General features: G+C 34.9%; 5 protein-coding genes across 6 annotated transcripts; 2 read left to right on the forward strand and 3 right to left on the reverse strand.

Moving 5' to 3' along the window:
* Nucleotides 1–1,061: 1,061 nt before the first annotated feature.
* Nucleotides 1,062–3,860, reverse strand: LOC110427695 (staphylococcal-like nuclease CAN2). The gene is made up of 9 exons (XM_021443250.2): nucleotides 3,128–3,860; nucleotides 2,871–2,926; nucleotides 2,619–2,733; nucleotides 2,399–2,509; nucleotides 2,122–2,309; nucleotides 1,968–2,024; nucleotides 1,736–1,895; nucleotides 1,555–1,623; nucleotides 1,062–1,471 (listed from the first exon to the last, which is right to left on the reverse strand). Exons 1-9 carry the CDS (start codon nucleotides 3,275–3,277, stop codon nucleotides 1,373–1,375), a joined length of 1,005 nt encoding a protein of 334 aa, XP_021298925.1. The 5' UTR covers nucleotides 3,278–3,860; the 3' UTR covers nucleotides 1,062–1,372.
* Nucleotides 3,861–6,979: 3,119 nt separating this feature from the next.
* Nucleotides 6,980–10,672, reverse strand: LOC110427694 (uridine kinase-like protein 5). Its single transcript, XM_021443249.1, has 15 exons — nucleotides 10,561–10,672; nucleotides 10,379–10,470; nucleotides 10,225–10,294; nucleotides 10,016–10,131; nucleotides 9,717–9,813; nucleotides 9,524–9,603; nucleotides 9,197–9,391; nucleotides 9,029–9,112; nucleotides 8,879–8,939; nucleotides 8,580–8,640; nucleotides 8,233–8,326; nucleotides 8,063–8,135; nucleotides 7,912–7,994; nucleotides 7,407–7,846; nucleotides 6,980–7,256 (listed from the first exon to the last, which is right to left on the reverse strand). The coding sequence occupies exons 1-14, from the start codon at nucleotides 10,670–10,672 to the stop codon at nucleotides 7,703–7,705; spliced, it is 1,362 nt and encodes a 453-aa protein (XP_021298924.1). The 3' UTR covers nucleotides 6,980–7,256; nucleotides 7,407–7,702.
* A 367-nt stretch (nucleotides 10,673–11,039) lies between these two features.
* Nucleotides 11,040–14,683, reverse strand: LOC110427729 (S-adenosyl-L-methionine-dependent methyltransferases superfamily protein). The gene is made up of 8 exons (XM_021443300.2): nucleotides 14,305–14,683; nucleotides 13,906–14,070; nucleotides 13,630–13,812; nucleotides 12,826–13,420; nucleotides 12,521–12,633; nucleotides 12,170–12,390; nucleotides 11,679–12,017; nucleotides 11,040–11,481 (listed from the first exon to the last, which is right to left on the reverse strand). The coding sequence occupies exons 1-7, from the start codon at nucleotides 14,554–14,556 to the stop codon at nucleotides 11,702–11,704; spliced, it is 1,845 nt and encodes a 614-aa protein (XP_021298975.1). The 5' UTR covers nucleotides 14,557–14,683; the 3' UTR covers nucleotides 11,040–11,481; nucleotides 11,679–11,701.
* A 5,778-nt stretch (nucleotides 14,684–20,461) lies between these two features.
* On the forward strand, nucleotides 20,462–24,565 carry RGLG2 (RING domain ligase2). 2 transcript variants are annotated; one of them, XM_021443264.1, is made up of 12 exons: nucleotides 20,462–20,684; nucleotides 21,554–21,886; nucleotides 22,056–22,140; nucleotides 22,217–22,357; nucleotides 22,440–22,553; nucleotides 22,642–22,739; nucleotides 23,020–23,099; nucleotides 23,181–23,286; nucleotides 23,399–23,526; nucleotides 23,626–23,863; nucleotides 24,095–24,151; nucleotides 24,247–24,565. In XM_021443264.1, exons 2-12 carry the CDS (start codon nucleotides 21,611–21,613, stop codon nucleotides 24,328–24,330), a joined length of 1,407 nt encoding a protein of 468 aa, XP_021298939.1. In that variant the 5' UTR covers nucleotides 20,462–20,684; nucleotides 21,554–21,610; the 3' UTR covers nucleotides 24,331–24,565. The 2 variants fall into 2 exon arrangements, with proteins under 2 accessions (XP_021298939.1, XP_021298938.1); XM_021443263.1 differs by lacking the exon at nucleotides 20,462–20,684 and having other exon boundaries at nucleotides 21,144–21,886.
* Nucleotides 24,566–25,676: 1,111 nt separating this feature from the next.
* Nucleotides 25,677–26,422, forward strand: LOC110427708 (uncharacterized). Its single transcript, XM_021443265.2, is given in 1 exon segment — nucleotides 25,677–26,422. A coding segment is annotated over 1 exon segment (381 nt). The 5' UTR covers nucleotides 25,677–25,732; the 3' UTR covers nucleotides 26,114–26,422.
* The last annotated feature ends 559 nt before the right edge of the window (nucleotides 26,423–26,981 follow it).

Consider the following 26,981-nt stretch of genomic DNA (forward strand, 5'->3'; position numbering starts at 1 on the left):
AGAGCTGGCAAGGGGGTTGCCAGAAAAAAGCAGAGGGTAGAGAAAATTCCTTCAGCTGCTAATCCCCTGTTACAAAGAGACCAAATGGGTCACAACATTCAGCCACAAAAAACCTATTAGTCCTCTGGGTCCTAAATGGCAACACGGTTCAGCCACAAAACACAAGAATAAAGCAAACGGGCAGAAAATATTCATGTCCACCTGCACATGCAAAATTACCTCCATCATCTATACTAAAAAGGGGAAAGGTTGGAATGAACTGGAAACCATCATAGATCATTATCATCAAACCAGTGGCAAGCAAAGCATTAAAAACCGCAAAGAATTTATCCAATCGCATAACAGTTGCTTTGGCCAGACCATCACTCATTATGTTACTTTTGAGATTTCTGACAACAGGTCTCTCTCTTGTATTAGTGTAACTTGCCATGTGGCCAGCCTGTTGATGCATTAAATTGGCCAGTGATCTTTGGTAATGACTAGCAAAGATCTTTCTGTTGATTGCTGTATCTGGGGAATTCTGTTGAGTGATTGTTAATATGCTTCTTGCTTCCGCATTTGGAATTAGTAGTTTTCCCAAATGGCATGTCATTATGGGTGAATTAGTTCCTAAAGTTTATAAAGCACAAAATAGTAGTTCATTGTTGTTGCTGATACATGTCGAGAAGTAGTTGACATCTTTTCTTTGGTTAACCATGAGAATAATGAATATAATTGCAGATGTTACTGTATTGAAAATATAGATGTCTTGTGTGTGGTTGATACTGAGCTATTCTATTCCTTCTCCTTCTGCAGTGTATTCTGGGTCATGTGTCCTCAATTCCAGGATTTCCTTGCCAACAGAGACATGATTTTTATTTCTTTCCACTCTCAATTCTTTTTTACTGCCATTTGTGAACTTTTCTATGTTTTTGTTAGCATTTTTTTGTTCTCTTCCAACTCTTGCTGTATCTGTTATTGAGATCATAGGTCGTGACAAGATTTTTCTTTAAAGAATTTGCATTCATGGGCATTTTTTTTATTTGTTGTGGTATTTTTATAGAAAATCTTTGCAGTCTATGTTGACTGGAAAACTTACATGGAGCTGTGGTCATATGTATTCTTTGGTTGGCCAACATGAAGATGCCTTTCAGTCTGTCACTGATGGTGTGTTATATACTGCCAAATAGTTGTGTATGCCTCGGAATAACATTGTTTTCCGAACGTTATTTTTTTCCACTATCTTACATAAACAATGGAAGTATGAAGAGAACAAAGACAGGAAAAAGGATGTACTAATTGCATATGCGACCACAACCCAAAATAAGAAAAATCCATAAATTCTGTTCATCCGTTCCACACCTCAGTATGTTTTGGTTCAATAAGGACAATGTTATCTCCCTTCTCGTCTATCCTTCCTCCACTCCCATGGCTTCTCAGGGTTTGATGACGCCCAGAGTCCGATTCGCTTTGCTCGAGCCTCCTTTTCCCACTATTATAACATAACTTATAAAGATCAGAATTAAGAGTTCTCAATTGAAGTGTAAGAATGAACAAATATTGTTGTTTACTCACAGTTGCAAGTTCAATGCGCTGGTCATAAGCCGCATAATGCCATGCAAATCCTTTCTTTAACATTACTTCCTATGATAGAGAGATTACTATATTAATTAGTTCATACTTTTAACATTACTTCCTATGATAGAGAGATTAGTAGATTAATTAGTTCATACTAGGTAAATCAAATGTCGTATACCTGCACAAAAATGCCATTGCAGTACACATCTGCCACGCAGCGACCATAACGATCTTCCCCATAGACAAGCACTCTCAAACACTTGCCATTAACAAGCTTAACCAACTCCTGTTTGGCTTCTTTTCCATATGGCATTGAATTCTCAGGTGCATCGATACCCCTGTTTTCAATAACCATCACTTAATAAGTTTAGGATATAGAAGATTGAACTCTTACAAGTAGATAACGTTACCTTAGTCGAATTCGATACTTTCGAGCAAGAATCTCTTCATTTTGAATACTTATGACCCTACATATAGATGACTGTTAGAAACCATTGGTCACAATTGGTAGTACTTAAATACTTCGATGAACAGGATTTGATTAGGGGAAGTTAAATAGCTAACTGATATCCCGATTCAATAATTTTCTGGCGAAGTTCGTCTGCCCTGGCATAATTTTTCTTAGCACGTGCTTTTGATCTTCGGACAGCAGCCAGAAGAACATCTCTAGGTACGCTTGATGACTCCCTAGGATCAGCAGTATTCACATACACATTTATACCATCCCCATCGGGTACTGTACTCCCATCTACCTGATTAAGTTAGAGAATGTTTCAGTTTCAAATCCAAAATATAACTAAATGGCTTTTTATATGAATTTTGTTGATTAGATCATCCTTACTGGTAGTGTATGCATTTCAAACTGCACCCCTTCAGGCAATTTTGTTGGAACTTCAGACAAAATTTCCACCAGGGTTGAAGGATAAGGAAGACCATAGAATTCCAGTAAACCCTTAATACATTAGAACACAGAGCATCCCCGCAATGCATTAATTCTTTTTTCTTCTATTCTAATAAAAATGGAACAAGAACAAAGTTTTGGGACTGTTGGCATTTTGTACCTCAACATCTGCCTTTTGATGTCTATTCAAGGTCTGAATAACAAGCCTAGCAACCTCTTCAGGCGTTTTGGGTGGAGGTTTTGCTTTTCTCCATGCCTGGAGTAGCTTTCCATACCTTAACGTTGATAATTTAGACAGATCATAAATTTAGACAGTGGAAATGAACTGGATTATTGTTGATGATCAAATAAGAAATTCAGATTATTCAATCAACGGATACACTCTCTAAGACAGATTATTCATGCTAGTTACCACTTAGCCTGAGCCTTCCTCGATGATACAACATGCTGACTGAGACCTTCAGGAACCTGAAACCAGTTTACAATTTAATGAACTGATGACAAAATTTGACAAACACATTTCACTGTTTAGCTAACAAAGTTTACAGAGGAAAAGTAGAAAAGACACGAATTAACCAATAACTATTAAATAAAATTACTGTAAGCAAACCGAAGAAGCAGAACAAGAAAATAGGGCTGGATTGCTCCAGGAATGCTCATGAAATCTACCTGGGAGGTGATTTCAAAGTTGAAGAGATCATGGGCAAGAGCTGAAACCCCAGAAGCAGTTGTGGTATAAGGTGGTCCTAGAGAATCAGAGTCTCCTGAGGCGGTTTGTTTGTAGCATTTCCCGTATAGGAACCTAAGAGCATTTCCCATGCTGGTATCTTCTCAAATTCTCAACCTGAACTTTTGCAGGAGCAGAGATTTTGGGGACTGAGGAGAAGAGAAAGCTCGGAGAAAAGCAAAGGAAGACTTCTGGTAGACTTATGTACTCTTTGATAGTCAAAGCATCCAATGAATTAAATGCAAACTCCTGATGGTACTGCTCACCTTCACTCTTGACAATATTTTATTAGTATCCTTGTTCCTTGTCAACCTTAACACCAATAATTCTTTTCTATTTTGGCACATAGGAGAGATAGAAGTAGGTAGAGATAGAGTAATTTAATTGACTGTGACAAGATTTTTGTTTAAAGAATTTTCATTCAAGGACATTTTCTTTTATTTGTTTTGGTATTTTATGGATTGCAGCAGAGTATAAAAAGAATTCCTTTTCATTGTTCTTAAAATGACCCTCAATGATTTGATTTCTTTGAAAAAAATTGCAATCTATGTTGACTGGAAAATTTACATGAAGCTCTGTTCCTGGACTCCTACCACATATGGCTGGCTGGCAAAAATATGCTGACTTGATTTCTGAGAAAGTCTTAGCAGTTTGTTGACTAGAAAATTTAGATGAAGCTCTGTTGCTGGACTCCTACCACATAAGACTGGCTAACAAAAATATGCCAGTGAATCGTCCTCTCTTCCAATAGACATACAAACAGAATGGACCAGCCCATAATCTTTACACTACAACTACACTGAAAATTGACAGACATTGCATGCACCCGAAGCTAAGTAGCAAGGAGAAACAAAACCTGCAGGGCAGCCTGTTTCCTTTTCTTGCTTAGCCTTGCGCGCATTCTCTACTTGCAGACAATCTGCAATTGTCCACATTATAACAGCCACTTAAACAAAATATGACCCTGTCTCCTGCCAACCCTATCTTCTCCTACCAACTTATCCACCAATCCTTGCCATCCAGCATTCCAATGGTTAACCTATCATCCATGTTTCATCCAAATCTGGTTCGTTTCCATCGTAACAATATTCCATTTCATCTCCACCATCACCCAATTCCATCCAAGAGCATCCACCAACTGAAAACACATAGCCAAAGTGAAGAGTTTGAATACTCTCTGGGAATGGTTTTATTGATTAGTATTTATGTGGTTATATACAAGTTACAACATCAATATAAAAGGAAAAATAATCTGTACAATGAAGTGTATTGTCTAAATAAAGGTAATGTCCTATAACTAGGCCAACGATTAAGGAAATCATATCACTAAGTATAGGCCTACAATTAAGGAAATATATCTCTTTGGCCATGGCATCATGCCAATGCTACATTTTGACTACTTGAAAGAATGACTTCGACTCATCAGTTGTAGAGATGGCCACTAAAAACATATTGTGAGTTCTAGAAAATTTGGAGTAAGAAATATTGGGAGATAAAAAATATACTGTCGAGTTGGCCGAAGGAGATGAAGAGTGTCAATCAAGAACAACAGTGTGCAAGGTATAATCATATCTAGATAGTTGCTTCGATATTGGTCGTTGTCGTTTGATAAGAATAATACTATGCTTTTCTGTATGTGATGAAGAAATTTTATTTTCCTGTATTACCATCCTTGGCTCAATCAAAAGGGAGGTAAGTGAATCGTCAGCGTGATTGACGTTGTTTTCCAAAGGTGTTGACTCTTAGGGTTACGGTGGTGATTTGTCCTCATATTTGGATACCTTAACTTCTTAGACTTGTTCCAAATGAGTTAGCATTGGTGAATTATCTATTGGCTTTTGTTGTATGGTACTTCCGAGACTTGAGTATCCATGCAATTCATCATATGGAATGGGAGAAGTGATTTGTGCATGCTAATTTGCATTCTTAGTAGTTGAATTGTTAACTTTTGTACTTGTTTTGTCAAATGGGAATATTTCTTCCCAAAATTGCACATCTCGCGAGATATATATCCTTTTGCTTTCAAGATCATGTATGCGATATCCTTTTTGTCTTGAAAGATAGCCTACAAAGATTCTCGATTTACTCTGAGAGGCAAACTTATCATGAGACATGTTATTGACACTTTCGTAACTGAGGCACCCAAAGAATCTAAGATGGTCATCGAAAAGAGATTTGACAAGCAATTTCTCATATGGGATCAAATTCTTTATAATTGAGAGTGGCATAGTGAGTACACATTCACCCCAAAAAGTAATGGGAGGTTTGGCTTGAAATCAAAGTGCTAAAAGAATTACCAAAAAAGTTTACATTAAAGGCATTTGAGGCCATGCTAACTGCTGGTCTAATATTAGAATTGGACTCATTTGACTGTCGGCCCGAAAGGTCCATTAGCTACTGATATTGGGCTTGTGTAAGCCTATGCGCAGATGAGCAAGACACGTGACTAGTGTCTGCAGTTCCCCCAACTACAAATTCACTAATTGACTTCCTTACCACATTGTCGGAGTTCTTGCTCGATCATGCACTTGTTCTCCCTTGGGTTTCAGTTTTTGCTACCAATCTAGTGGGTACCTAACGATCTTGTAGTAAGAATCACGGGGTATGGTCAGCTTTATCACAGTGAGTGCAACAAGAACGGGATCTTTTTTTTCCTCGTTGGTCATGCTGGTTGTTATCCCAATCCCTTACCTTTCGTTCACTACCACACTTAATGCCGTAGATTGCCTAGTTTCTCGTCATCACGGTAACTCCTTCGGGCACCATAGATCACGATACAACCACCGCCAATTACTTTTCTTTTTGTGCTACAATCATGTAAGCTAGTCCAACAGATGGCAAGGGTTCTAGACTAAGAATTTGTGAGTACACAGTTCTGTAGCTTTCATCCAATTCCATCAGAAAGTCAAATACCTTTCTTCCTCAGCATCTCCTGCATTTATCTCGAGACACCACAAGTGCATTTTCCTTAGGTGCAAATCGGTAAAGGTCGAAAAGTTTGTGCTTCATTCCATAAAGCTTTCAATATTCCATAATAAGTAAAGATTGGAAGCTTCTCTTGTTGTAAGATTGCAATTGCTTGCTTAAGTTTGTAGGCCCTAGGTGCAATGCCCTGAATAAACTGTTACTTGGGATCTACCCGTATTTCACTTTCATTTTCTGTATATACTACTTCTCTTTTCAAATTTTTAAAAATGTATTAATTAGTTAGGATAATACTATTGCATTACACTGTAACCAGTTTTGAAATTATGAGGAATTGATTTTTGATTTGAGAATCGATCCATCCACGAACCCTGTTTTGTTATTGATTGATCCATCCATGAACCTTGTTTTTTTCTTGGATTGGAAAGCATTTAAAAAGCTACAACTCCAAATGAAGTAATTATCTTCTAAGTGAAATTAGGCACGAATACATCAAATAGTACCTTGGTTGATATCAGATCCGGTGCTCCTTTCCCTTGAGAAATTGATTTTTTTTTTAATATAACAATAATAATTTTTTAAATTAATTAAAAAAAAAGTATTTTAATCGTTTCATAATCTCATTTGTACTCTTAGGACGAAATATCTATTTTTAAAATTAATGAACTTTCATATAATTTCGATCAATATTTAAAAAATAAAAATATTTTTTTTTATATGATACTTTTTAATCTTATTGACAGACGTCATCTTGTTAGTAGTGTATGCATCTCAAATCGCAGAGGTAATATTGTTCCGAGACCATGTAGACCTTGTGAACATTAGAATACAAAAGATTGTAGCAATGCATTAATACTTTTTTCTTCTATTCTAGTAAAATTAAAGCAAGCACAAAGTCTCGAGTACTTCAACAATATGAATAACAAGCCTAGCATGCTCTTCAGTTGCGGTTTTGCTTCTCAACTGTAATAGCTTTCTATACCTTATTGTTGAAAATTTAGATAGACCAATGGTCTAAATCAACCGGATTATTGTTGGTAATCAAACAAGAAAATTCAGTCAATTATTATGGAGTTTTAACTTGGACAGATTATCCACGATCTGCTACTTAGCATTGAGCTTGAGTCATCCATGATCTTGAAGCACCTGAAACCAGTTTACAATTTAATAAACTGATTAGGAAATCAAAGAAACAAATTTTATGTAATCTATAACAATTAAAAGGATTAATGCAAGCAAACAGAATCAATCAGAACAAGAGACTTGGATTTCCCCAAGAATACTCATGAAATCTACCTGCGATCATTTCAAAGTTGAAGAGATCAGCTAAAACCAGAGGCGGACCGACATGGAGTGCAGTGGAGTCAGATGACGCCACTGAAGTGTCAAAAATCTCGATTAATTATACTACTTATGCTAGAGTTTTATGTATTGGCAGAATTGGACTGATTTGAAACAAATTAGCCAGACGAAGGCAATAGCTTATAAGTTTCTTCTAAGGTGGTAGCATTGATCTAGCTGAAAGGCTTAAGCTTGGAAGCAAACTCATTAATCTTATCTAGCAGATAGGCTAAGGCCTAGAAACGAAATCATCAATCTGTGCCAAAGTAGCGATCCCCGAATTCTCCCATCCCTGGAATCACTCCGAAGTTCCTATCTAGAGATGAATCAATCTCTGATGTCACAATTTTTAGCTTTGGGAATTTCCTGCAGACTGTATGAATTCCTTCAGGTGCCTGCAAGTATCAAAGTATCAGAATTTGGGAATAGATGAGAAGTAGCAAGAATCAGAATGACTTACTGCTATAAGGTTTAGAAAGATGATGTTGGTTTCTTGAACGCCTTTACTAAGGAGCAGAGATATAGCCTTCACCGCAGAGTTTCCTAACCATGCATAGATTTGAGAAAAGTCATAGAATTTGATGAACAATGGTAAGTTTATGTTCTCAAACCTGAAGCCAGAACAGGGTCTAGCAATAAAACATGGCGGCTCGAGATGTCTGCGGGAAGCTTCTCATAAATTAACTGCAGCAATGTAATAGCTAAATTGAGAAAATTGTGCGGTGCATGTGCCTGTGTGAGAGGAAGAAAGACTCGTTGAACACAGTATTTGTCAATCTACCTGCCGCCCATTGTTTCCGTCTCCATGGATGAGAATTTTGCCAATTTTGATTCCCTTACAGCAGGCTCTAAGCGCATTCTCCATGCTTTCTCCACTGGTAACAGGAAACTAGAGTTATTATCATTCATCAACAACTTCTGTAAAGGAACAAATAACAATAGCAATAACAACTGGTAAATGACCTACTATAGGTCCAAGCAGACCAACATATGGTGAGGATTGGCTCAGTATGTAGCTGACATGCTCAACTGGCAAGAGCACGGCTTGGAAGTATTGAGAACAACCATGTTTGAAATTAAAAAGAAAAAAAAAAACAAAACCATATCAACAACTTGATTGTCACCAACCTTCTGATTACAGAGACGCCACATAACCTTTTACAGAACACAACTCCAGGATACACAGAACCTGCAAAGCAATCAAAGAAGAGAACTAAGCTGAACTATGTAATCTAGAGGATGAGAGAGACCTGGTATGCAGGGTGCACATTTATAAGTGTCAAGCATATGGCATGAAACTAAGAGAAAATAGCATGAATGTGAGTCCTGTCAGAGAGACAGACAGAACTATAAATGCTGAAGAAATAAACATTAATGTGTGACCTCTTATCTGAAAAAACATGAGAGGACATGATACTAGCAGTTACCTGTGGGTGTAATGATCTGTTTCTCTGTGAAAGGAAGGTGCCCTAAACCATGCTCCACAACCTGAAACATGGATTTCAGACCAAATGATTCCACATCATGCTGATAACTTTGACAAACAATATTCCTGTAATTCATGCCAGGCTCTTTACCAAGCGAATCAATCGATCTGCATAGAAGACAAAGTCATGCTTTGTTGTTTTGACATCACGGACAAGGGTGTGCATTCCCCGAATCTGGACTCAATTCCAAAATGTTATCCAAGCCATCATGGACCTTAGAAGAATAGATAACTGAATGAAGTAAACAGGCCATGCTACCTGAAATGTCGAAAATATAACAAAAATATTTGGATATATCTTGCACAGATCATGCTGGCCGAGCTTGGTCCGGATATGCTGTACTATCAAATCAATTGCAACATCATTATCTCCTCCCCTGGGGATGATAACATCTGCAAACTTTTTCGATGGCAGTATGAATTCTTCAAAACTTGGCTTGACAAATCTAGCATACTGCAAAGTTACAGAAGATTGGTAAGAAATTCCTAAACAACTAATTGCATGTCAATGTACAATCAATGAGATGAACCAGTACAGGAACTACTACTAGAAAAAGGGGAACAATTAAAAATGACAAAGACTAACTTGATCAAGCACATTCTGAATATTCCTCCCTCTTTCAACTGTATCCCGTTGAATTCGTCTTGAAAGCCGCACATCAGAATCTGCTCTGACAAAACTTAGCCATGAATTACTCCATGAATACTATACATGATGTATGTCATCAATTTTAAATGCATTCAAAAACCTACAAAATTAATAGGAAAAATTTATAAACCTGTATCAACAAAGATCTTCATGTTCATAAGATTGCGAACTTTAGAATCGTGCAGAACGAGAATTCCTTCTAAAATGATAACATCCGAGGGATTGACCTACATTAAATCAAAACCAAACAACCATAATACTTCACATTTGTTAAATTTAGAGTATTCTGCGTAGATAAATCTTATAAACATTTCTCTACATATTGTGAATTGGTTTTGAGTTGATACTCATCCTCAAACTTAACATAGTATCATAGCAATCAATCTCCCAGAAATACATTAAAAAGTAGGTAAATTTCTTAAATTATACCAGACACAATGGTTCAATGCTTCTACGGCTCTTGAAATCATAGCTAGGAATGCGAACTGGTTGTCCCTTCTGTAATTTCTCCATACAGGATACCAAAAGCTCAGTATTGAAAGCATCTGCAAAAGAAAACAAATTAAAATACATAGAAAAAATTTAATTTATAAAAAATAAAACAATTAAATTGGAGAATTTTGCTTTAGAGGCTTTACCAGGATGATCAAAATTGTATTCATGAGCTTTCTTTAATTGTTCTTCGTTGAGTGAGCGATAAAACGAATCCTTCGAAATTTGAAAAAAAAAACAAATTTATTAATAAAAAATAAAATTAAAAAAAGAGAGAGAGAGAGAAATTAAAAGATTTACTTGATTAACGAGAACAACGCGTTGATCACGAAGTTGTGAGATGATCATGTTGCAAACCGTCGTCTTGCCTGATGCAGTTCCTCCTGCAACTCCTGGATAAATTACATTGTTCAATTTCTCAAGAAAAATTCAAGAAATAATAATAAAATTTAGAAAAATGGAAAATCGAGAGGAGATGGAACCTATGACGAATGGTTGCCTGTGACTGAGACTAGTAGAATCAGAGCCGTTGGATTGGACTGAAAGGTGATCTTTGATTCCGTTACTTATCGCACCGATTGTTTCAGAATCCATCATCAATCAAAAACAAATGAAAAATTAAATATTAAATTATCTGAGAATGAGAAAAAAAATTGATATTTGAAGCTTTCTCTGTAATTTTCCGGTTCCTCTTTTGTGCTGGTCGTGAGAAAGAAGAGAGCGAATTACGCGGGAAAAAGCTTACGTGGCTTTTTTGTTTAGTTTGATTTGCCCTTCCAACTTTAGTCTTAACATAAAAAGTTTTGCCTAGAATAGAAAGGCAAATCAACCTATTTTAAAATAAAGATGCTGGATTTAATTAATAATTAATTACCAAAATGAATGCTGGATTAAAAATTATATAATTTAGCTCAAAAAATTGTTAGATCAATGATACCTGGACTAGAAGGTTTCAAAACACTTGCTAAAGGATTCAGGTAAGTCTTTATTCACAAGAGAAGAGAACCTTGGGTTTCTGGTGAATCAGTGTGAGCCCTTAAACAAGATATATTTCTAACAGGTTTTGGAAGAAAAAAAATGTTTACAAATACATCTGAAATCAAGAATATTATACAAAGGTGATATTGGTTTAAGGAATTTAAAAATTACATCCCATTGAGTGCAAAAAATCTCCTCCAGATGTATCTGAGCTTTGCTCTTTCTTTTCTTTTAAGGATTGTGGCTCTGTGTGCAGCAGGCAGCAGGCAGCAGGCAGTATATCTATATCGCTGCACGTTATACAAGATGACAATTCGTCTTGAGCTTTGGTCCTGTTATCCCTCTTGAAGGATAACAAAAATCTTCATCTCAAATGGCAATTAAACTTCCTCTTCCATCAGTGGCTATGACTTTCCAGAGTGCAACTAAAATTTTTGAAAGCAAATGACGACAAAAAAACCGATTTAGACAATAACCAAAGCTTCAGTTCAATATGATGTCTATCCTATAAAATTAGCATAAAAAAATCAGTATAAATTACTCGCAAGACAATCAGAAAATGTATAGATTTAACTATGTAGACTACCACAAATCCAGGAAAGATATTAGGCTAAGTAAATACCTGACAGAAAAAAAAAAGTACATTCACATCGTCATAAACCCATCACTCCACAACTTCTTTCTGGCAATTAACACCCTTTCTTCACCAGCAGAGAGAGCATCAGTTCTTGGTTCAACTTCTGATAACCAGCCATCCCATCGCAAGGCAGTGATAAATTTCTGGATATGATTTATCATTGAGTGCTTATCTCTTATAATAACAAATCCATCTGGTCGAAGTATTCTGTCCATTTCAATCAGGAGGTCCTCTGCACTACAGCCACGCTCCTCAATCTCAGAAAACACTGCCCAGGCATGAAGAAGATCGTATGTTCGTGGGTATGTAGAAAAAGCTTCACACCTACAAAAACAAAGGTGTAAAAGATGAACACATATCCGAGTAATGATATATGATATAAAGAGCCAAAAATCAGACATGCAATTTTTTCCATAACTAAAGGAAAGGAGGAAGATGGAGTCAAGGATGTATATATATTTAAAATAAATGCATACCAATCATGAACGGTTCCTAACAAGCCTCGGTCATAAATAATTTTCAATCTTGCAGACATTTTGACGGGAGCAACATTCATTACCCAGACATCTTTATCTTTAAGGGCAGCAGCAAAACCCCCAAGGTTTGAGTTCATATCCAAGACATTTCTGAAGGAATTCTTCTGTATAATAGATCTCATCTGCTTCCAATACTCAACCACTCTAAAATGCCATATTTTCTGTATCATAAGAATTTGTTAGTCACCAAAAGGCTAAGGCTATATACAGAAAAGTAATAGTCAAATCAAGATGAAGAAAGCTGGGCATAACCACACCACTTGAAATTCTTATATGATCTCAGAAACTTACGGTGTCTTCATGGAATTCCTCGGGACTAACACCAATTTCTTCAAGGCGAGGTGGTGCTGTAGTAAGCCTCTGTGGCCAAGGAAGTAGTCCACTCCATCTTTCTTTATGCATCTCTGTATTATCATGCAAGAATTGAATTAACACTAGGGAAGAGTCCTGATCCTAGTTTCAAATTTTACAGACAGGAGATCACTATCATCATGTTGTTGGGGCAAATTTCTAACAACGGGTCAAATAGATTGTAGAACAAGAAAGCAACCCACCACTTTCAATCCCATCTATATCCACATGGTAGTTCTACTTACTTGCTGAGTATGGAGTGATGCATGCCTTCATAGACACATTCCAACTTGCATCTGGGTCATCGCCAGAACTGCACAAAGGAGGCCGAGTCCCAGGATCTCTCTTCAAGTAACAACTATTGCTAAGAGGCTTCGCCCATATAACAGTTTGGCCTCTCTTCACAGCAACTTTCCAGCACATTCTTTTCAAAAGGTTGTACATAGCATTCCAGATCTTTCTGTTTTCTGGATCTTGTTCATAGGCTTCAGGAGAAGAATATGCAAAGTACCCTCCTGGTCTCAGTAATCTGTCAAGTTCCAACAGAAGAATCCCATCTCTCTGAAGCCAGTCAATTCGGCATCGTGAACAATGAGCCAGCTCAAATGATCTGCTTGGATAAGGAAGCCTTTTTGTTCCCAACACACCAAGGGTTGATGGGATACCCCTTTCTAGTGCAAATTGTATTTGATTCTCATGTACATCATTAGGTGCAAGGGACATAGCTATAATATCAAGGGGTAGGAGATAGGCTCCAAAACTTGCAACTCCACATCCCACATCAAGAACATTTCTAATACTTCCACCGTTGTGCAGTTTATCCCCAGGAAATTTTAGCATCTACACAAAATAAAATGATTCCACATCAGCTAAAAAAAGATCATATCTCTTATATGAAGGAAAAGTTGCAATTATTGGCCCGGTCAAGGAGCAATAGTTCATTTTCCCAAAAACAAAATGATCAGATTCTACCAAATGCATAACATTATTTCCGTTCTTGCCTATTGGCAACCAACCAAAGGATCATTCACCCTATTACTAAGATATACCTGAGCAAGACCGGTGATGTACTTATCAGCACCATCATGAAAATGGGTTCCACCACCAGGAAATTTTATTTTCTCCCCATCAACAACCATCCAGTGCTGGTCAGATTTCTCCTTTGCAAGATGCGTATGGGGTATGTTTGCTTTCCACACTTCATCTCTACTGGCAGGCCATCTTATAGGGATCTGAAATTCTAAAAGCAATTTCATTGGTATCAAAAGTAACTGAAACCGTAAAAACCCAACCTCTTAGCTTAAGCAAAAAGAACAATTACCAACCTTGTAACCTCTTGGTGGGGGGATTAAGCAATTGTAACGACGCTCGGGTGGTGGACAATGCCGTTCATAGTGTTCCATTACTGTCAAATTAGGCTTTAATTTCAACTGGTATATAAGGTTCCTATCTAAGCAGGGTATCAACTCTGAATATTTTATGTCACATATCTGTAAACTCATAAAACACCATCATTTAGCTAAATCAGTAAACAAAATCCAGAAGAAACTTAATTTCATTTGATAATTAAAAACTAAAAAATTATATAGAACACAAAATCAACAAAACCCACATTAAAAACAAAAGAAAATAGCAGTCTTTAGTGAAATATAGAGCTGAAAAGCAAACATATGGGAAAAAATTCCCAAAAATGAAAATTCAACTAACATAAATGCTGCACTTACAGGGATGCTTTTAGGAACTTCCGGGTAGTACCCTCGCTCGTCAAGCAAATCAACCAAATCCCGGTTCCTTGAAACCCCACCAAAAACCGGGTCCGATCCATCCAACCGAGAACCAGTCTCATCGGATCTCCTTGACCCTGGAGCAAATGAAGATCCATAGTACAAACAAAGTAAACCGAGAACCGCGATTAACCCAATTAAAACATAAGTTAATAGCTTTGTAGTGTGAATTTGCTCGTTCTTTTGCTTCATTTTAGGACCCGGAAATCCCAAATTCTCCCGACACACTTCAAGCCCTAATTTTTTTCCCCTTTTTTTAGTGTTAAAATGAGAGTGAGCTTACAAGAAGCTCTCCCCAGATTTAGGTGGGCTGATTTTCGCGGGATTGAGTTGAAGAGAGGGAAAAAAGGGACAGGATCCGGTGATTTTTTTGCGGTTCTTGCGAAGGATCACCTGCGGCCGAGTTGATTCGTTGAAAAAGTTTAAACCAATAATATGTTTACATGTGGCATCAAAGGATAGGTCACGGTTTGACGTTTGACTGATATCTGACTGAGGAGGGGTAGGAAGGTCTTTATATGACTGAGTTTGATTAAAATGTAACGCGTTCGGGAAGAAAGTGAAGCATACGGTCAAATTGGAACGATTCGTGGAATTCACAAAGAGCGTAAGAAAGTGGAAAGTTTGGCTGAGGTTTAGGTGGAAAATAGATCAGGACAAGATCCCAAGATCAGCTTTTGCTTGTGAAGTGGTTTAATTTTGATTCTACCCATTGGATTTTTCTAATTAAACTTTATTGTTAATGATTAATTAATTTTCAGTAGAAAATTGTTTTATTTTTTTTCTTCGTGACTTTACATCAAGTTCACTTGTAACCATGTGATTAATAAAGTAAAATATTTTTAAAATATTTAAAAACCCACTTTTAACAATACAAAACATAATCATTATTTAGTTATGTACCTAGATTAAGGGATGTATAAAAATCGGTTCAAATCAATTTAATTAAATTAATATACAAAATTCAATTAATTCAATTTGATTAATTTGGTTAAAGAAGTCGGTTTGATTTGGTAAAAAAAATTTTAAGTTAGTTAATTGAATTAATCAACTTTAAATGAGTAAAAAATTATATTATTTATTATATAATAGTTGTTTGTTGGTTTATTTATTATGTAATTAAATATAAAAACAAATGAGTTTGAATACATTCAAAATCATGACTATAAAGAAATATTAGTTAAATAAATTAAAACCGAATTAACTAAATTAAGTCAACTAATTAATTAATGTAAAAAAATTGATTGGTTTAATTAAAATATACAAAGAAATCGATTAAGCCGGGTAATAATATTTTTTATTTAAATATCTCATTTATTAATATTCATTGGGTCTCTTTTATTTAAATGTTTTAATATATATTATTTTAAATATTTAATTATAAAAACATTAAGTAATTATATTTTTATATCACGTCATTATCTAATATGATACAATATAATCAATAGTATTTTAATTAACAATAAATAACCAATCCTTAGTTGTGAAAGTATATTGATTCTAAGTTTGATTAAATATAATAAAAAATAGATAATTATTTACATTTTTTGAATTATTTAAAAGTTTTTTTAAATATTATGATCAAAATATATCAACTATATGAATAGAGAATTAAAATGCTGACTTTATGTACAATGAGAGATTGGTTAAGGTGGGGATTGAAAATCCCAAAATCTGGTCCTTAACTTAGGAAGGGATTTACTTAGGAAAGGATTCATGTTATTTAATTTATTCATGTAAATCCGAATAAGCCAATAGTCCAATGATCGACGGCAGAGGTTTAGTAGAAGTCTCGAATTTCAAAAGTTTTAAATTTTATAATATATTTTATTTTTTAAAATATTAAATTATTAAAATAATTATTTTATAAATATTATCTTTATGCTTAAACACGCAATCTTGATTATGTCACTGTCAATAGTAATGGATTTTCGCCTAACTTGTTGGGCTTACATTGTTATAATAAAAGTTGATTACTTTAATAAAAAAGGACAACAACTGGTAATGTAATTTAATAGAATCAAATGGGTCAAAATGCTTTGGCAGCAGAGTAGAAGTCATGACATTTGCATGTAAAAGGCTCGGCAAGCGTCGGTGTGGCCATCAGGCATTCGACTCTTGCAGTGTGAGGGGGAACAGAGCACCGCACCGTCTGTCACCGCCCTTCACATTTGTTGTTTTCCGTTCCAGCACGTGATAGCAACTTCCCATGGTTTACAGTGTTGCCTTGTTGGTCCCCCTCCCCCATGGCTGCCGCCTATGATTCCCGCCTAGGAGCCTATGCTATCTGGCTGGGCACAAAACTTTGGCAAAAACCATTGAACTATATTTACTAATTAAGGTTAACTTTAAAGAGTTGAAAAGATTCAGCAGTTCGTGTGTTTTCTTCTCTTTTTTTCTTCTTTTTTGATAGATGTGATTCGACAGATTTTGTAAAGGTTTTGGATTTTAAAATTTATTTATAATTTATGATTTATCTAATTTGATGTATTTATTAAACAATAACAAATGATGATTGATATTTTATAAAAAAAAATGCTGAAATGTTCTTTTAAGAAAGGTTTATTTATATCTTTCAAAAAAAATCTAATTATGTATTTATCATTTAATTTTTCAAATAACTTAATTTTAAAAAATTATATTTTTATCATCAAAGTCAAGACTTTAGTTGTCATGGGTTGAAACTTAAACCTAATCTAATACGATCTTAAATTATGAAAATAAAACTTAAATAAGGTTATAAATCACGGATTTAAGTTTTCAACCCAAAAAACATATATGATAAGCAATGGAAGACCAACCCACCCCATCTCTTATTATTGTGAGATTTGTAATATTTTATCCTATCTAATTATATAATCCAGACTCTTACACTAATTTGAATATGTTTTAACCTTTATATTTCTCATAAAAGCCCCAATATCAGTGAAGATCTAAGTTTGTTCTAATACTAAATGTCACGAGTCAAAACTTAAGGTTAACCTTGTGCGGTTTTAAATTCTAAAAATAAAATTTAAGTAAGCTTATAAATCACAGACCTACATTCTCAATTCAAAAAACATACTTGATAGGTAGTGAAAGATCTATATTTATATATTTAAAACTTACCTCATCTATGATATTTTATCTTATCCATTTATATAATGTTTTTATTGTACTGACTTTTTACCTGTAAAGTATAAAGACTCTTACACTAATCTGGGTCTACTTCAACCCTTTTATATCTCATGGAAGCCTCACATAAGTGAAAATATGAGTTTGTTTTGATGTTAAATGTCACGGATCAAAATTTAAACTCAATCTTGTGTGGTTTAAAATTCTGAAAATATAATTTAAGTAAACTTATAAATTAAAGGCAAATATTCTAAATTCAAAAAATATGTTTGATAAATGATGAAATATCATATAACATAGTATATTAAAAAAAATGCCACGTAATAAGTAATAAATGTGTTGCCATGTAACAGAAGAGCTAAACATGAATGGATCTAAAAAACCACATAAGTGAAGAAGTTAGTTTTTTAACAATTAATTAATCAAAATATTAAATTTTACAATCTATAAAATAATAAAATGAATTTTTAAAATGGAATGATTATATATTTTTTTAAAAAAAATTAAGTGATTAAATTGATTCTTTCCCTTTAAAAAAATATTTTTCAATTTTGATGCAATGATTGATATTAAAGATTTAATAATAACAATTTCAATGCGTTGAATAAAGTGTTTGCTTGAAATAGTCTTCACATTAGCATTTAGCATGGCTTTATATATTTTATTATTTGGATGTTTACCAGGAAGTTTTTTAGTGGATAGATGTTGCACATGTGTACTTAGTTTTTAAAATAATTACAACTAATTCTTTCTTCATCAACAAGGAATTTTAATTAATTTTTTAAATTATTACACAAGTTTGATTAAATTCTAAGCATTTATAAAATCCAAAATTTTATTTACAAGATTTGAAAAATTCAGCTTGGTTGCAATATTTTAGTATTGAAAATGGATTTGATGTCTGTAGAAGAGTCACAAAGAAGCCAGGGGGATAGCTTCTTTTCAGCAATTTCTTTCAAAAAACATGAGGCAAAATCTTAATCTGAAAATAGTCAAAGTAGGGAAGAGATAAGGAAATTAAACCTGGCAAATATTCTGATAAAACTTTTGAAAGCTCCTATGTTCCATGAAATTTCCATAATTTGTCAACTTGGTTACATTTTACTAGTTATTTCAGTGATGTGATTACACTAATTTTGACTTTTAAGTCTCCAATTTCAATTGTTTTTAACTAGAATCTTCTATGCATTCATATGTTTTTTTTTCAGTATAATATCTAAAAAAAATTAAAATTATTTAAAAATATTTAAATAAATTTTTATTTTTTATTATATTTAATCAAAATATTATATTTTTATTTTAAATTAAATAAATATTTATTAATTAAAATATTATTTATTATTTTATATCATATGATATTTTTTATTTTTCACCCAACATCATGCGAGTAAAAAATAATAAAAAATATTTTTAATTAATAATAATTAATTAATTTTTAATTATAAGAACCTATTTGACTCTTATTAAAAATATGTTGATTGAGTATAACAAAAAAAAAAAGATTTAATTAATTTTTTTGAATAATTACAAATTTTTTTAAAACATTATATAAAAAAAGAATCAATGTTTGTTGAAAAGTCATGAAGAAACCAAGGATTGCTTTCTTCAAGAAAAGAAAATATGAGGCAAAATCTTAAAAGTGGGGATCTGATAATGGAATTAAACCCAACGAATATTCTGAAGAAACCTTTCAAGCTTCCAATGTTCCATGTAATTTCCATAATTTGTCAGCTTTAGTTACATATGCACTAGTTATTTCCAAAAACTAATTTTGACTTTGAAATCCCCAATTTCAATGGGTTTTTAACTAGAATTAGAATCTCTCAAAGGGTTCATATGAATGCTTCACAAAAGTTCATATGAATGGGGCTTGTGTTGATTTTTAAGGGTTGGAGGGATCTCTAACTGCTATGCTTCTTCCTGGGTTTTGTTCTGTCATAGGGGTCTGGTTGCTCTGAGATGTGGTTAAGTTAAGACTCCTGATCTCTTTAGTAACCACTGTCACAAGTTGTATTGCTTGTCTTAATTTTTGGGTCAGGCTTGCCTTTCTGTTGTGCTTGGCCATCTGCCTTTCCAGGCAGCTTGTTTATCTCATCGTTTGAAATGAATATTTTGATCAACAAAATTTCCATAATATTCTTTATTTAGATTGACCACATGTAGTTTCTTTGACCAAGCTAGAAAGGGAGAAGAGTTTCTAGATGAGCAAAAACCAAACAGGACTTCGAACAACGGATGCTGCCTTGTCTGATTCACCCCCATATCTCAGAAACCCCAAGCACAACTTCCCCACCCCTAAGTTATATAACCCAAAGCCTTATCCAATAATATCTCTTGTACGTTATCATCCCCAAGCTCTTCCTATTTGGCAGCAACTCACATCAAAATGTCTATGTCAAAAGGATAAAGTCTTAGATACTTCAAAGGTAAGCTAGTAAGCATCATCCTCGTTACATCACAGCTCTTCATCAAATGAATCATAGATTGGGATTCATAGACTTTTTAGCTATTGAATTTCTAAATGAAATTGATAATTTTTTTTTTAACATTTGAAGCCAAAATAAATCTAATTATAATTTACTCGTCCTGTTTTGATAAATGAATAATTTGAATATCATAATTTAATTCGAAATTCAAAATCTTAAAATAAAAAAAAATATGCTTAAAAGATATGATCGAAACTTAACAAACCAGTGACTTGATTTAAACTGGTCCCATAATCAAATATAGGTACTCAAAAAATATCTGCATAATACCCAATTCTATCTAATGAATTCATTAAAAAAATTTTGCAACTAATTTTTATTATATTGGAAAATGAAAAAAAAAGATTTTAATTTATTTTTCCAGAAGGAGATGAAGAATATTGAAACGAGGACAGCATGACATGAGTATAAGTTTAGCTGTGATGGGTGGTCACGTGTGCAGAGAAGAACTGCATAAAATTCCAAACCTGGCAACTTCCATGTGATGCCCATCCGACAGTTTCGTGATAAAAAGAAAAAAAAAAGAATTAATAAAGCAAACATCGAAAAAGATTGTCTACTTTTCATTCATGATTTCCACCCATTGAAGATTCTTTTTATCTACAAAACTTAAGTTTTTAATAGTTTATCTCAAAATTCAAAAGGAGAAGAGATACCCAGATCATCCTTTTGAAGCTCTGCAACTCTTGGGAAGTACAAACTCTCCGAGTTCAATCGAAGGTGTGGAAAATCTTTATGACCCAGTTCTAAAAATTGTTTACTTTTGGCTTTTTTATCTTGAAAATGTGCTTCCCTTTTAGTCTTTAGCAATTAATAGCCGTCAAGCTTGATGGGTCTCTCTTTAATTCATGGCTTGTTCTTTATTTTTTTGTTTTTTCTGGCCTGGCGCTGAAACGTCGTTTCATTGACTGCAGCCGCCGTTTTACTTTTCTTTTTACATGTGTTTATGGTGACGATGAGTCAGTTTTATTAAGATATGGCGTGTTTGTTAATCTTTAAGCCATTTGGATTGAGTCTTGGAAAAAAGGATGATTTAAGTCGCAAACTAGTTCCAACTAAGTAATTTTGGAAGTATCCTTAACCGGGAAGGCTCTTCTTTGGCTGTTTTAAGGTCGGTGAAGGGCAGCTTACGTTTGTGAATTGGTCTCTTGAGGTTTTTGGGTAAAGGTGGATAATAGGAATTTTCTTGGAAAGGCTAAATAGTGTATATCCTTTTAAGTTTTAATTTCTTGCTTGCTTATATATATTTTGAATGCTTGCTTTGGTGGGTTTTCTATTTTGATTGGTTTGGTCACATCTTATATTGCATTCTAGAGGGGAGAAGATCAGATAAAATATCATCTGCTTGTTGGGTTTTGGCTTTTATTGGTCTTAGATTGATTTCGTGTGTTGTATAGTGGAAACGTGAAGAGGGTTTTTGCAAAAAGATTTCAGGAGGTTGTTCGGAAATTTCAGTCCTTAATTGTCTTTCATTAGTGGCATCTGGTCGTGTTGTTGGTGGTTTTACATCGGGGCCTTTGTCTTTTAGGTATTTTTGTATTTGGCCTGTAGGTGTTGATTTAGATTGGTTTGCTTGGTTTGGTGTGCAGAGGAAGGAAGCAGTTGTTTTGTTAGGAATTGGGAATTTCTTGTAGATATTTGAGTTGATGGGGGGTAGTAGTTCAAGGGATGGGAGTTTGAGGCAGAATTCGTCATTCGGTTCAAATTCATCTTCATGGAGTTCTCATCAGGGGTATCCGCAGTCCTCGTATGGTCAAGAAAGCCAGGGTCATGCACCTCAATATAGCTATGCGTCCCCACAGTATTATCCACCTACACAAGACCCACAGTATTATCCACCTACACAAGAGCATGACAGGGATAAAAAGACGCTTGACAGGAGGTATTCAAGAATTGCAGACAATTACAACTCCTTAGATCAGGTAATATCTACATTGCTTTCTTTTATCAGAAGTTTTTCGGTTTTATACTTTTGCCTTTTCCCAGCAACAAATTGTTGCTTAATGTATTCTTTAGGTCTATTTTCTGCTGTTGTTGGTCAAGTTGATGAAGGAATTGTTGGGTGACATGAATTGTTTTCCTTGATTGCAGGTGACAGAGGCTCTTGCTAATGCTGGCCTTGAATCTTCCAACCTCATCGTTGGTATTGATTTCACAAAGAGCAACGAGTGGACAGGTTTTGATCTATCTGAAATGCTGGTAATGTATGTTATGAGCATAGTAGAACCTACTGAATGTGGCTTTTTTTGTAGGCAAAAGATCATTCAATAGAAAAAGTTTGCACCACATTGGAGATGGTTTAAATCCCTATGAACAAGCCATATCAATCATTGGGAAAACCTTAGCTGCCTTTGATGAGGATAATTTAATTCCTTGCTTTGGATTTGGAGATGGTATGTATTTTTTTTATTTTCCCAATAAGGATGCCTATTTATTTAAATGCAGATGCTAAGAATTACTCCTAATTGTTGGCAGCATCAACACATGATCAAGATGTCTTCGGTTTTTACCCAGATGAGAGATTTTGTAATGGATTCGAGGATGTCTTAAGCTGCTATAGAGAAATTGTGCCTCATCTACGACTTGCAGGTTTCCATTACACTCCTGTTTTCCATCCTTGTTTTGAGTTACCTCTTGAAGCTTATCCAACTAAATGATTATTACATTCTCTTTCCAGGACCTACATCATTTGCTCCTATCATTGAAATGGCTATGACAATTGTTGAGCAAAGTGGTGGCCAGTACCATGTGTTATTGATAATTGCTGATGGGCAGGTAGTTTGCTTTGTGTGTGTGTGGGTATTCGTTTAATTAGGTTTTAGAGAAGTAGATTATAGATAATACCTTGAAAGCAAATATGAGCAGAAAGGAAACTCGTGTTGACATTGGCATGGGAAAATGAATTAAAAAAATGCTGACATAATTGTTTTCTGTACAATTTATGATTATTCTTGCATTGCCTTATTATTATTGTTATTATTTTTTGATAGTGGTATAGAATTTTTATTATAGTGTTAGAGATGTTTAATATCACTAATACTGATGGTTGTTTCAGGTAACTAGAAGTGTTGATACTCAGCGTGGCCAACTAAGTCCACAAGAGCATAGGACTGTTGATGCCATAGTGCAAGCGAGGTGAACATGATGTAAACTTGTTACATCGAAACTATTTGTCTGTGCAACCATTTTCTTTCTTACTTGTTTCTTATATTACAGCAAGCTTCCGCTGTCGATTATATTGGTTGGTGTTGGAGATGGACCTTGGGACATGATGAAGGAGTTTGATGATAACATTCCTGCTCGAGCATTTGATAATTTTCAGGTAACTTCTGAGTGCATACAAGATGTTTCATTTAGATATCATTTGTATTTTATTCATACGTTATTATCATCATGCTTTAGTTATTAAGGTTTTTCTCCTTTTGGTTCTCTAGTTTGTGAATTTCACAGAGATTATGTCAAAGAATACAGCTCCATCCCGAAAGGAGACAGAATTTGCTCTAGCTGCTTTAATGGAGATTCCTTCACAGTACAAAGCAACCATTGAGCTTAATATTCTGGGGTAATAACTCATTCTGTGTTGGCCATTTTGAAAGGTTTTTTTATTAACCCTTTGCAACTCAAATTTTAATGGTGATTTTCAATTTATTTTGTTGTGCAGTGGTCGAAAGGGAAATGTTCCTGAGAGAGTTCCCCTACCTCCTCCTACATCTGGTGCAGCATCTTTCAACAGCTCAAAACCTTCCCATTCTACCAGTTTCCAATATGGTGCAACATCTTTCAGTAGCTCAAAACCTTCTAATCCCACCAGTTTCCAACCAAGTGTCCCTCCTTATCCTGAAGATAGTAGTTCTGTCAGCTCAGCTCCACCAGCTCCAAGTTCCACTTATGATAGCCAGGTATGAGAATTTTGATGTAGTTGTTCAGTTGGTCCATATATCTTCTATAATAACGGGCTGCCTTGGTATTCATTTTTTGAACCGAAACCTGAAAGGAGCAAGACTTAAAGATTATGAACTCTGGGAGGCTCAACTGCCTTTTTCTAGATGCCTTGATTCTTCATCCTCTTCCCCTGTATATTTGGTTGTTTATCTTGAAGGCTAACACCACCTTTTGGTTGTTTTGAACAGCTTTGTCCCATTTGCCTTAGTAACTCGAAAGACATGGCATTTGGTTGTGGCCATCAGGTAAATCTCTCTAACGCTTTTCCTTCACTTCTTGGTTTAGAAATTTGTAGAGGAAGGTGCTGACATCAAGCCACTCTTACTTTTTGTTTTGTCAGACCTGTGAAGATTGTGCAAAAGACCTCCAAACCTGCCCGATATGTCGAAGTCCAATTCAAACCAAAATAAAGCTCTACTTCTGATTTTGTTTTTCCTCAAATTGTTTTTGCCCATCATTCTTTGTAATTTGTTATTGAGAAGATGCAAATAGTGATAAGGTTCGATGAAGTCAGTTTCTGGTGCCTATCACCCAAGGAAGGGACCTCATCATCCTTTGTACATTCTCTTTTGGTTTGAACCCTGTGTACATTTCTGTATTTCACTATTTCATTTATTCGTCCTTATTGCCCTTAAATCATGATCAATGCACCTTCCATATATTTGTCTACATGAAATGCTATGACAGAAGCTGATGGATAGTTAATAAATCAGCTAGAATTTGGTGAACAGTGCAGAAATTTACAATTATTGGGATGTAAATTGGGTCTATTTTTGATGATGGTTAGACAGAAATTAGGCCTGGTTGATAATGACTAATTGACCATCACCTACTCTTTTCCTAAGGTGGCTGTTAAATGTGAACCTTGGGTTGTTGTCAGGTCTGCATCTATCTCATTATTATGCTTGGAATAATTCATTCTTCAACTAAATCTTAGTTACTTAACAATAATAAGGTCACGCCACATTATTGCTGTTTCATGATAAAAGTGTTAATTACCATGCTTCTGGGATTCTAACCTTGTCCTCTGTCCTCCCATAGGCTGGAATAATCAATTGCAAATTTTAGTGGATTTGTTGGAAATAGTGAATTCTAATTCTTCTGACCCTGCTACAATGATAGCATAAGACTGAATATGCGACATAAAACCATAAAAAAGACATCAAGCGAGGCACGAAGTAGGGACAGGCCTGCACTGCAGAATAATTTTGGAAGATGATCTTTCAGCTAAAGAATAGCACATGTAATTGTGAAATAAAGATATTTGTGAGCTTTCATTTAATGGCTTTGGTGCAAAAATATACTGATCTAATCTACTTATTTATTGACCCAGTGGAGGCAGACATACATGGAAATTGGGAGGATGATGATGTTCTGTTTTTCTTCTTGATTTCCATTATTCTGATTCCAAGAATATATATATACACAAATCAATGAATCCCACAAATTTAGTTATATGTTTTAACATAAATGAAAGAGAAAGTAAAAATTACAACTAAGGAGCAAAGCATGCACTGTAGGTATCAGTCTTGAACCTTTAAAGAGGATAACAAGCATTAATTTCAAGTCTTTACCCATAATATCAATATCTTATTTCATATATTGAATAATAGTTACAATGATGCAAACCGCCCACACTCACCAACCCTTGCATTTAATGCACTCAACTGTTCTACAAAAACAAAACCCTATATATCAGTCGAGATTAAAAGATGAACAACTCATTCCCTTTAGGTTCCGCAACCATTGAAAGAGACTAGCCACCTTCGTTTGCTCACTTATCTGGGTTATTTTCTGTTTCTGAAACTCCCCAGTGTACTATTGAGATGGCCGCAGCTGCCAAGTTCTCTTACCAGAGATTGAGAAATGAAGATGATGAGCTTGATGTTGATGACATAAGGGAGAGACTGACTGGGAGATCAAGAAGCTGTTACAAGCTTAAAAGGATACCTGTTAGGAGGAGATTCAGGCTTAAGGTTCCAAGCTTGAAAAGATTCTTGAGGGGGAAGATTAAGCTGGGCAGGCTTTCATTTGCTAAGGTGATGAAGAGATTGAAAGACAGTCAGGCTCATTTTGGTGATCTTTTTGTTGGAAACTATATGTTCATTCAAGTCAATCCTACCAGCATGAAAAGCTTTGCAAAATCTTGTGAAGGCACTAGCCTTAAAGCCTTGCCTTCCAGGTAGTCTCTCCCTAGAATTGCTTGATGTTCTTATTGTCTTTAATGTAAATGCAGTAAGTTTTTAAGTTTTCCTTTCAGGCTTTGAATGTCTTCCTACTTTTCCTTCTCCTAGATCTTGACTGGTATAGGATAGCCGTAACTATTTGCAACCCTCCTATTTGCAGTCTGTAATAATCCAGGATTGAGCTGTAAACGAAAGGGATCAGCTACAATATGAATCTTGGAAACTATGTAATACAATTTCATCAAAGAAAGAACAGAAGTTCTGGAAAAGATTTCCATGTTTATTTCCTTGATACAAATCAAAATACCTATGTGGTTGAATCATAACTCAATTTCAATAGCTAATGTTGCATGTGGCATTCCAGTTCAGGATTTCTTAATCACTGGATACTATAGCATTGAAGATAATCCAGTATTTTGTTTGCTGCCAAGTAATTGATTCATGTTAATTTCAAGATAACTGTGACAGTTATGACTGCTGAATCTCATTTTATCTGCAAAAGGTGCATCAGTAACACATCAGCCATGTTAAAATTGAAAAACAACCATAGTTTTTGTTTCCTTGTTTACTTAAACCAGAGAGGAAAATGGTTTTAAGAAAGTAGCAAACACAATCTATGCCAGGAAATGGTGCTTGTGAGCATTGAATATCAAGTGAGATGTGTCTGAATTCCTGGCACAACCAGGAAGGCATTAACTCTCTCCATCATGGAGATGTGAGAACCTTTACCAATTGTCTTGATGTAATCTCTAGCCAAATGAATGAATCATGTGATCCGTTCGGAGTTGGGAGGATGGGAGTTAGAAGTCAATGTCTAACCCATGAAAGTTGACTCAACCAGACACGTTTTTTTTTTTGAAACATTGAATGTTACTGCTATCTGTATGAA

Source organism: Theobroma umbraticum, unplaced genomic scaffold (assembly GCF_002168275.2).
Source record: "Theobroma umbraticum cultivar Fairchild unplaced genomic scaffold, ASM216827v3 scaffold_239.0, whole genome shotgun sequence".
NCBI classification, from domain to species: domain Eukaryota; kingdom Viridiplantae; phylum Streptophyta; class Magnoliopsida; order Malvales; family Malvaceae; genus Theobroma; species Theobroma umbraticum.